Source organism: Gasterosteus aculeatus, chromosome 9 (genome assembly GCF_964276395.1).
Source record: "Gasterosteus aculeatus chromosome 9, fGasAcu3.hap1.1, whole genome shotgun sequence".
Classification (NCBI taxonomy): Eukaryota; Metazoa; Chordata; class Actinopteri; order Perciformes; family Gasterosteidae; genus Gasterosteus; species Gasterosteus aculeatus.
In genome coordinates, this window is record NC_135696.1 from 23,038,477 (window position 1) to 23,049,519 (window position 11,043).

The 11,043-nt window shown below is 42.3% G+C and overlaps 1 protein-coding gene across 3 annotated transcripts; it reads left to right on the forward strand.

Moving 5' to 3' along the window:
* The first annotated feature begins 2,671 nt into the window (after positions 1-2,671).
* Positions 2,672-10,472, forward strand: soul4 (heme-binding protein soul4). 3 transcript variants are annotated; one of them, XM_040185570.2, is made up of 6 exons: positions 2,672-2,777; positions 4,085-4,273; positions 4,397-4,482; positions 7,046-7,187; positions 9,306-9,489; positions 9,709-10,472. In XM_040185570.2, exons 2-6 carry the CDS (start codon positions 4,114-4,116, stop codon positions 9,881-9,883), a joined length of 747 nt encoding a protein of 248 aa, XP_040041504.1. In that variant the 5' UTR covers positions 2,672-2,777; positions 4,085-4,113; the 3' UTR covers positions 9,884-10,472. The 3 variants fall into 3 exon arrangements, with proteins under 3 accessions (XP_040041504.1, XP_040041505.1, XP_077936114.1); XM_040185571.2 differs by having other exon boundaries at positions 2,688-2,777; positions 3,359-4,273; XM_078079988.1 differs by having other exon boundaries at positions 2,689-2,777; positions 3,319-4,273.
* Positions 10,473-11,043: the final 571 nt, after the last annotated feature.

An 11,043-nucleotide genomic window follows, 5' to 3' on the forward strand; every position in this document is an offset into this window, starting at 1 on the left:
GTCAAGTATCAGCGCTGCGTTTGCAAAGGCAGGAGCCTTTCTGTCGGCCCGCAGGCCGGAAGAACAACTCAGTACAACTGTATTTGTTGTAGATATAGAAGAAGATATTTCTATTGGCCCTAAACTGGCGTTGAGGAGGAGCAGGTTCTCCCGCCGCAATACATTATCAAATCATTACATTACATTACATTACATGTCATTTATCTGACGCTTTTATCCAAAGCGACTGACAATAAGTTCATTCAACCATAGGGTACAAACTCAGAAGAACAAGAAAGTGCAATTTCCTCAAATAAGCCAATATACAATTTGCTATAGATGAGTGGCGTTATAAGTACAATTTAAGTGCTACAATTTGTTAGTCTTTTAGTGGAGGTAGAGTCTGAAGAGGTGTGTGTGTCTAGTTTGCGGCGGAAGATGTGAAGGCTCTCTGCGGTCCTGGTGTCTTCAGAGAGCGTGCATCTCTTCTACAAGGCCACCAGACATCCAGGCGACCTGAAATCGGACTAAGTATCTTTTTCTTTAAACCAAGCTAGTCTGCTAAATTTGTTGTCGATTCTAGTGTCTTAAGTTCATTTGAGTAATGATTTGCTTTAGTTCTTGCCGTTTTACTGCCAGTTCTCTCTGTTTGAGGTTATCTTGGCTCTTAGTTTGTTTAAACTCTTTCACTTTTTTAGTGCCAGTTGGTGCTCTAGACTGTACTATTAAGTTAACTACCAGTGTGCCCTCCTAACTCTGCTGGGTTTCACCTGATCTAAGTCTGTTTTGCCTTCACTTCTGAATCAAATAAGGCTTGAATCCTTAAACTCTCAGTTTGTCAAAACGCCACATGGTGATTGTTCACTGATTAGAGTGTCAAGCAATCGGTGTTTTGCATTTTGAGGAGTTTCTGTCGAGGCCAAAAAACTCTTTTCGATCTTCTCAAACCTCCTTGAATCCCCTATTTCAATGTCACTTTTATTTATGTAGCACTTTTAAAGGCCAGTGGCCAGCCAAAGTGCTTCACAGGATAAAAAACAATCAGCATCAATAAAGCAATATGAGCAAACGTAAAACAAACAAACAAGCAAAAAACAGTAAAACAGTAAAAGGCAAACAAATAAAAGATCCAATGCAGCTGACTTAACTCAGCCAAAGGCCAACGTGAACAAGTGAGTCTTAAGGCGAGTTTTAAAAGTGAAAAGGCTCGTCGCAGACCGCACAGAAGACGCCAAACCTCTGCCTGCTCGACCCCCTGCCCTCTTGACCCCATTCCATCACATCTTCTACAATCTATCGCTCCTGACCTTCTTCCTTTCCTCACCTGTCTCATCAACAACGCTCTGTTATCTGGATGTTTCCCCAATTCTCTGAAGGAGAAGAGTTAACCCTCTCCTGAAGAAACCTACCCTCAACCCTTCTGAAGAAAACAACTACAGACCGGTCTCTCTTCTTCCCTTTTTGTCCAAAACCCCTGAACCTTTAACCAACTCTCCTCCAACTCTCCACCGTAACAACCTCCTGGACCTCCACCAGTCAGGCTTCAAGGCCGTTCCACAGAGACTGCTCTCCTCGCTGTCTCAGAGCAGCTCCACACTGCTAGAGCTCCTCTCTGTCCTCTGTCCTCGTCCTTCTGGACCTCTCTGCTGCATTTACAATATGTGGTCTCCTAAGAATAATGTAAACGTAACGAACAAAGCGTGAGTCGTAAGTATGGTGTGTCTCTAACTCTCATCCTTATCAGAACTCTGTATGCCCGGTTGGCACTTTCTGCTTTTGCCCTCTGACCTTGCAGAAATAACTAACTAATCTAAACTAGACATAAGTTCGGAACTAACTATGCACAGATTCACCTTAAAGAGACACGGTTACACACTGTTACACTCATCACATTAATAACACTTATCATTCATCAGCTTGGTTGGTGAGTCAGACGCAAAGATAATCGACAGCTGGATGATTGACAGCTGGAACCAGAGTAAAAAAAGTAGGAGGAACAAAGAATTTGACTGGGAATGCCGCCAGAGGAGTGGAGGACAAGTTGGACAACCAGAACAGATCTGAACAAGAACTTCAGACCTTCAGACCCTTTGGAGCTGCAGAGAAGGGGCCGACAGGCGGATCGCCCCCTATATAATGTTAGAGGAACATTTACTTTGTCAAAAATGTGAATATTTATTCTGAATATTGAGAGAAACTTAATCTCAATGGGAATGAGTGGATTTTCATTTGCAATGTTACAGTTCTACCACACAGTTTAAAAACCAGTTCTGTAAGATATTTCTTAATTAACGATGAAACTTCAGTAGGATCTTTACAGTGAATAATTGATGAATACATAATTTCATAAAACGAGGAGAATATAGGCTATACCTTTAACATAGATAGTTGCCATCTGGCCGTAACAAGAAAAACAATAATATTCATGAATCTGAATCTTGACATTTTTATTGTAAAGGTCGTCGGGGTTGTTGTGGCGCAGGGGTTAGAGAAGGTGTGCTGGGAAGCACAAGGTTGGTGGTTCGTTTCCAGTGTCCCTGAGCAAGACACCTAACCCCTAATTGCTCCCCGGGCAAAAATGTGTAAAAGCCATGGGTTTAAAGTGTAATGTAAGTCGCTTTGGATAAAAGCGTCTGCTAAATGACCTGTAAGGTCATGTAAAATTCCAACAGGATTTTCAGACTTTTATTTTGAAATGTTAGGAACGTTGATTATACCGGAAGTAGTAGAAGAAGAAGGGCCGTGTTTTTGTTGTGATTGAGGAAGTATTAAAGCGATAGAAGGCTGAGCAGAACCAGGTGAGATACACATGTTCTGATCCAGTTTGTAACATGGGCTAACGATGCTAACGATATTGATCAGGCTAGTTGCAGCAGATAGCTCCAATGCTAACTATGCTAACCTCAGCGTGCTAACTGAAGCCTGTCTATTTCCTTGTGGGTCAGAACCGGGTCCTCGCGTTGATCTAACGGTTCTCCCGAACCAGAACGGAACCGCTTCACGGCCTTTTCACTAAGATATATATGAAATAACATTATATATATATATATATATATATATATATATCTCAAGGTTTATCAAATTCAAAATGACCTGTGATTCAAACCAGCCTCATTTTTCTTACTCTTCTCCATATTTTCCAACCTCCTTGACCCTCCCCGCCTCCCTCCACCCTTCAGCGAAGCCACTTTGTCATGTATTTTACTAATCCACTCTTTTCCCCAATCTGAGACACAAGTAGCAGCAGAATCTCTGCCTGCCTGACTGACATCTCTCAGTGGATGGCCGCACCCCACCTGGAGATGAACCTTTACAAGACTGAACTTCTTTTCCTTCCAGGGAAAGACTCTTGACTGTTGTCTTTCACCCTGACTGCTAGGAACCTCGATGTGATACTCGACAAACAACATTCCCTCACTGCCAACATCACAGCAACAACATCTTCATGTAGATAGATGCTGAAGAACATCAGGAGAACACTCTGCAGGCTCTGGTCATCTCACCTGCCAGCGCCATCCGACCTCCGGCTCAGCTGGTCCAACCTAAATTAACCTGCACTACTCCGCTCCCTTCACTCCCGTTACTAGTGCTCTCCCCACATCTGTTTCAAACCGTTGGTATTGGTATTTGCGTACCGTGCGGCGAAACGATCAGGTCCAGTCTTTTTCCAGAACGTAGTCGAACCTCACGTCCCTGCCCTCTCTCTCCGCTCTGCATCAATCTGCTTGTTGCTCCCTCACCGACAGCTAAACCCTCTACAACATCCCAACTGCTGTTCTGGAATGAGCTCCCCGATGACATCAGGACAGCAGAACGCTTGGGCTCTACCGACTATACCTGGACTCGTTAACACTTTATTAGCATTTAGGAAGGGACTTACTTATAGCACTTTCAAAGTTTGGCCTTCTTGAAGAGTTTCCCCTTGATTGAATGCACTTTTAATCACTTTGTCACTTTGTATAAAAGCTAAATGATAAATGTTAAATGTATGAACTTTATATACCATCACACTAGACCAGAAGACTTTAACTGTTAGCAATTGTGTGCTTGTGTAACGCTTTCTGTTACAGTGGCATAAATAATGCAGAATCCATCGTTCCTTCAGGTCAAAGGTTGTCTCGTCCTCATACGGCGATGGCTCTGATCTCTCTGGAAGACCTTGACGCATTGGACGACGATCAGCTGGACAATGACATCACTGACAACCGAGAACCAATGGATGAAGACGAGAGAGAGCGCCTGCTGACACACTGGCGGGCGGTGGCCAGTACCCACCATGTGTCTGTGGCTCCAGGTGAGGGAATGGCGCCGACTGCTTTTTTTTCTGAACTTTTAGATTGTATTGTCATCAATGAAAAGTTTGTCCGCTGACTCTCCTGTTTGTACTATCAACACACCTTCCTGTGTTTTGTTACAGAGATGACTGGACCCATACAGGAAATGACCCATAACAACCAGCAGAGGGAGACGTTGCCCTTCACACCAGTCTCCTGCCACGAGAAGGTAAAGAACCTCCAACCACCAGAGATCAGGGCTACCCGGGATACCGCTTTCAAACTTCCAACAGTTCAACATAATAAGGACATCTTATTCAAAAATTTAGTATATTAATCAATATATATAAATATATAATGTTATTTTTATATATATATCAGGAAACATTCACTGCCATAATATGTCAGACATACAAGGACTTGGCGGTTGGTGCGTAACAGCAGACAAGGAATAAAATAAAATATAATGCTTTGGGTTAGTTTAAAAATAAAGGAGTTAAAGTTAAAAATATTTCAAAATTCAAGATAAAGTGCAGCAGCGAACAAAAAGTGACATGTGAAAGTGACATGTGCAGTATGAAGGGGAGTGACCGGTGGAGTGTTATAGTCAGTCAGTGGGGGACCGGCTCTGTTGAGGAGCCCGACTGCCGACGGGAAGAAACTGTTGGTGTGGCGGGAGGTCTTAGTCCTGATGGACCTCAGCCTCCTGCCAGATGAAAGGGGCACAAACAGGTTTTGTCCGAGGTGAGAGGGGTCGGCTACCATCTTTTAGCTGCTTCAGAGACCTGGAAGCGAACGCGGACGGCAGATTGCAGCCGATCACCCTCTCTGCAGAGCGGATGACACGCTGCAGCCTGCCATTAAACCAGTGCGGCTAACTAAGAAACCTCTAATAAATGTATTTACAAATGCCATTGTAAATTCATCTCATAGCACTTATTATTTATTTTTTAGCTGTATTTAGTGGTGTATACATCTACTTAACTTGCGCTACAATGATGGTAAAATGTATTGTATTTTAAGACTCTGAAATTATATGTCACTCATTAACTTTAGCAGTTCAGGCTTCAGACTTTACCTTGACTAAAAAGATTAACAAATTGTAGCACTTTAGTTGTACTTATAATGGCTCTATAACTATCTATCTATCTAGTTGTAACTTGGCTTATTTGATGAAATTGCACTTTCTTGTTTCTTGTTCTCCTGTGTATCCTTACGGTTAAATGCACTTATTGTAAGTCGCTTTGAAAGAAAGCGTCAGATAAATGACGTGTGATGTAATGATGGCCAAGGGTTCAGAAAAGGTCCCGTTCACCGTGACCTGCTGGGTGCGGTTGGTGAGGAATGAGCGATACCACTTTGTAACTAAGCTTTACTCCTGAGTTAATGTTCATTACTTCATTATAGTCACCTGTACCTCTAGATGAAAGTAGACAGCGCCTGATTGGTCCAATTGGTAACTGAGTTAGCCGGATAATTTTCAGGATAAGAAGACGTAGATCAGGCTTTTTGGTTCCTCGAAGCTAGTTTGGCTAAATCACCATAGCAACACATCCAAAAACCTGAACCTGCTCTGGTGCAGATTCATTTGAGCTGCTGGATTAGTTCATCACTCCCCCGGAAAAAAATGGCCGCTCTCTTCCTCATTGATGAAGTTAGAATAAAGTTTTATTGAGAGAGAATTCTCAGAGATCAGAAAGATCTGTTATGTCCTGTACGAGCCTTACCCTACCTTCTGGAGCCGTAACGTGAACACCAGACATTACAGCCGAGCATCGACGGTCCCGCAGACTGTCTCACACACTGTTCATGTACTGCTTCAATTGATTCAATTTCTGATTATGAGTAATAAATACTGATCCACCCATACACAGATTCACACACACACACACACACACATAATAAAACTCATAGTTCTATATGCTCATCTACACATGAACTGATACAAATGAATAGTTATGAGGATATATGTACTGTATCAATTAGACACTTATTTTGAAATTGTTGAGATCATTATTCTCATTGGCTGCTGATTCATTCCATGAAGAGATATAATCTGATTAGAGTGGTGAGGCACCTAAAATGAGCCTATACATTTGACCACCACTCACAATAGGATCTGCGTTCCTTTGTCGGGCTTGTAGCCCTCGCAGGGGGGTGGTGTCAGTGTCAGTTTTTGCCTTGATTATTTGAATTAATTTTATATTTGATCGACTCTTGCGCCTGCTAATGTAGGACGCGCACGCGCGAATATCCTGATGACAGCTGATTCAAATTAATGAGACGGTTCCTCAAAGGCTGATCCGCTAATCCGAGATTATGAAGGCCAATCAATGTCAAAATACGAGAGCGCAAATCAGGTCCATACAGGACTTGCACACGTGCAGAGATCAAACATTCGCAACCCTCAAGTCCTTCACGCGCAAGCTACTTGCGCGCTCGCAAAACCTGAATCTGCGCGTGCTCGAAGGTGTTTTTTGCCCGCTCGCTGTTGGACCCAGTCACTGGTATCTAATTGGTTCCAAACCTCGTCTTTGGATTGGCCGGAGTTATGCATTCACAGAACTATAGAAGCCCCTTTCCGCACTAAAGAAATAAGGGGTTGGAAAATCGAAATCATGATATAAAGTCGAAATAATATGCTAAGAGATGCGCAGGGTCCTGACATCAATCATCTCATTAGTTTGAGCTGGTTAATTGGACATTTGATCGACTTAGTTGAACCACGTACGAGGAATAGGGCCTTGGTTAGCCTGGTTAACCCAATCGAACCTGTCATCTTTCCTCCACAGATGGGGGAGGTTTTGTATGAAGAACGTCTGTATCCAGCTGGTCACTGGGCCTGTGTGACGAAAGGAGAAGATCTGTATGAACAGAGCATCTCTGTGAGCTTCATGAAACTGATGCGCTTCATCTGTAAAGAAAACTCTGCAGGTCAGACTCACCCCACTCCCACTAACCCCGCCCATCCACTCCCACTAACCCCGCCCACCAGTCTTTCCTAAGACCTTCATAACGTGCCATTAAAGATCATATGCATCTGTATGACTGTAAATGACCTGTAAGAACATTACAGGTCATTTAGCAGACGCTTTTATCCAAAGCGACTTTGGGAGGGATTAGGTTAGGTTAGGTTAGGGGGTTAGGTGTCTTGCTCAGGGAGCGACATGGGGCAGCCGGGGCTCGAACCACCAACCTTGCGGTTACCCTCTCGACCCCTGCGCCATGACGACATTACATACATACATGTGTACATAGTTTGGCCATAATGTGCGCTCTCTACCCGCTGGTGCAAGTGAGCGCAAATGTCCATTAATGCACGCACGTGTACTACACTACACTCTCACACTCAGATGCACGTGCACAAACTCTCACACTCCGACACACACACAGATACTGTACACACTAACTCACTCACTCTCACTCCCTTTGTTCAGAGCAGAACACACCATAACAATGTTGTCATTGTAAAAATATACAACAAAATTAAGTTGGCGACTCATCATAACAACAGTCCCAAAATAATGTATAAAAACATTAAGACAAGAAGACACAGACATACATTAAATGAAAATAGATATAAAATAGACATGAAGACTCGAAGCGGGTGTAAGGCGTTGAGGTCATTATTATGAATGAAATAATGAACGAATGAATTATGAATGAAATAATGAATGTAATACTGTAATAACTTATTCTGAAATATTTCTGATGATGTTTATAATGATACAATGTTTTACTGCTTTTAGTTTATCATTGTTAAGTGATTTTTCTTTTTGTTGGACCCCAGGAAGATTAGCTCGTCCCACTTTGGTGACAGCTAATGGGGATCCTTTCAACAATGAACAATAAACAATTACATTTATTTTATCGCAAATTATGAGAGGGCTTTACAGTCAGTACACATGCGACATCCTCTGTTCCAAAACCTTCACATCGGCACAGGAAAAACCCTTCATGGGGAAAAAAGGGAAGAAAGCTCAGTGAGAACGTCAGAGGAGGATCCGTCTCCTGATGGACAGACTACGATGGACAATAACAAAATGAACAATGTAAAAGATGTATAATACATTCAATTCCTATAACAGAAATTATTAAAATGTTGTGAGTAGTAAGCAGATGTACGGCAGGACCACTGCAGGGACACCCACCATCAGATCACATAGAACCTCCATCAGATAGAACCACCATCCACAGAAGCCTGTGGGGAGGGACAGCACAGAGACTTTAGGAGAGGATCATGTTGGTTTATGATGACAGTAATATGATTAATATTTAAAATAATGATTGATTATAACCGCAGCAGGGCCACGGCAGGAGACAGGAACAGGGTACAGATAGAACCATGATCCATGAAAACCTGTGAGTCGAGAAAGGACAAATACTCCGTGGAAGAAACGCATTATGCGTATTAATATTTACAGTAGGGACTTAGACTGCTGTTCATCAAGGACTCTGAATCATCACCATGGTGCTCATGTTGATTTTGAATATTTTGCAATCGATACACTTTGTTTATCAGGAACATTTAGTGCCAAAATATGTTAAACATACGAGGAATTTGACATGGCGGTTGGTGCATAACATCGGACAGTAAGACAATGAGACAATGGACAACAAAACAAATTACATGGCAAGAAAAGAAAAATGGTATGTTCAATTTACAAATTTAAAAATAAGGGAATAAGGAAATCAAATTAACAATAAAAAGTAAAAAATAAAAGTGCACTAGCAAACAGATTACCATACTCTACACAACTGTTCTTCTCTGCCTCCTCCATGTGATTCCCAACAACTGTCGCTGCTCTTTCCTTTACTTCGGCTTGGCTCTTCTTTTTGGCTCCACGCTCATCCCCGTGACGATTGGGTGGCCTAATAATTTACGCAACACAACAAATTTGTTGCCAACACTTTCATTAATTGATTTTTATTGATTTGATCGATTGGTTCTTGCAGCCATAGTATACACACAGTAGTGCACCATGCCAGTGTTTTAGTTCACGTGTCAGTATTGATAAGTAATGATAAAGTCTCTGCATTGATTGTCTACAGGCAGATATCTGGGCATTACGGTGCCGGTGGTCACAAACATCCACATGATGGAGGATGGAAATGCGCTGAAGAAAGACGTCCAGACGGCCTACTTCCTGCCCGCAGAGTTTCAGACCAATCCCCCCCAACCCTTGGACACTGACATCACCATTGTGTACAGAGAGCCAATCAGAGTCATTGCCAGGTGAGGTCATCATTATCATCATGGTGCTTCATTGAAACACTAAAAAAATAAAGGATCATATTGATCGCTGTATTGACATCTTTATTATTCGCTCAAAATGCAGCTTTGAATTCACAGACTGTCCCTGAATGAAGAATCATATTCTAATTTGTTTGTGGTGAGTTCAAGTCGTCTCTGATTTAACTGTTGCTGATGTTCTGGTCTCTGATTGTCTGTCAGGACGTTCTTCGGGATGACAACAGAGGAGACCGTGGCCGGTGAGATCCGCCTGCTGTGGGGGATACTGGGTGTCACCGACAACATCTGCAGAGACTGGTACATGGTCGCCTCGTACGAGAACCCTGGCGTCCCCAGACGCAGGAACGAGATCTGGTTCCTCAAACGGAACCTGTAGACACGTTCCCATCATCCACTTCTCCTTTATCTCCTACCCCACTCTGTTTCATTTTTTACATCAGTGACCAATCAGTGCAAGTTTTATTTGTCATTAAGTCCCACCTATCAAGTCCAATTAGAAGGTCTTTCCAACTAACTGACACCCCATTGGCTCATACATTCATGTGATCTTATGTCATATCAATCTCTGATTGGCTCTGGCTTGAACAGATACCCAAGAGTCCGTTCAACACTTAAATAAACTCCCGTTGGTTGTTGTTCAGGTCGAGGTCTGCCTGGTCCTGGTACGATCCGGCTCTACAATATATGTTCTTTGAGGTTTCAGTTTCAAGTGAGGAAAGAAAGAAAGTGAATATTTTTGTAAAGGAGAAACTGGAAAGTGGTTGTTATTTGAGGATTAAATATTAAATATTGTGTTTTTGTTCTTCATCGTGTCTGAGTGTAAATTACTTCTGTGGTTTAATCTTTTCTGATTTTATTTTCTCAGAACTTATTGTGAAACTATTTTAACAAACAGTGTGCTGTTATTAGTTGTATTTACCTCCTGTTACCTTTCACAGTAAAACTATGTCATGTGTCTAAAAAAACCTGATTGTTTGATTTGTGAATATATATATGACTCCCAACATCACTGCGACAACACGGTCCTGTAGATACAAGCTCTACAACATCAGGAGAACACGTCCTCTTCTCACTCAGAAGGCAGCGCAGGTACTGATTCAGGCTCATGGTCCAACCCGACATCCCGACCTCTGACCTCTACGCTCTGCATGTGATAAACTGCTTGTTCCTCCTCACTGAGAGCAAAACACTCCACTAGATCTCCACTCTTTGCTGTCCTGCTCCTAAATGGTGGAAGGAGGTCTCTGAAGACATCAGGACCACAGAGAGCCTTCACATCTTCAGACTAAAGACACACCTCTTCAGACTCTACCTCCACTAACACACTAACTAACTGTAGCACTTACATTGGACTTATAATGGCTCTTATTTATGGCTTATTTTATAAATTTTATGCACTTTCTTGTTTCTTGTTCTTCTGAGTTTGTTTCCTTATGGTTGAATGCACTTATTGTAAATCGCTTTGGATAAAAGCGTCAGCTAATTGACATGTAATGTAATATTATGATGTCGTGTTTACATCATGTTTAAGGCTGA

Coding starts and splice junctions, on each gene's coding strand:
- soul4 (XM_040185570.2), top strand. CDS start 4,114: ATGGCTCTGATCTCTCTGGAAGACCTTGACGCATTGGACGACGATCAG. Junction 4,274..4,396: donor CCATGTGTCTGTGGCTCCAG/GTGAGGGAATGG, acceptor GTTTTGTTACAG/AGATGACTGGACCCATACAG. Junction 4,483..7,045: donor CAGTCTCCTGCCACGAGAAG/GTAAAGAACCTC, acceptor TTTCCTCCACAG/ATGGGGGAGGTTTTGTATGA.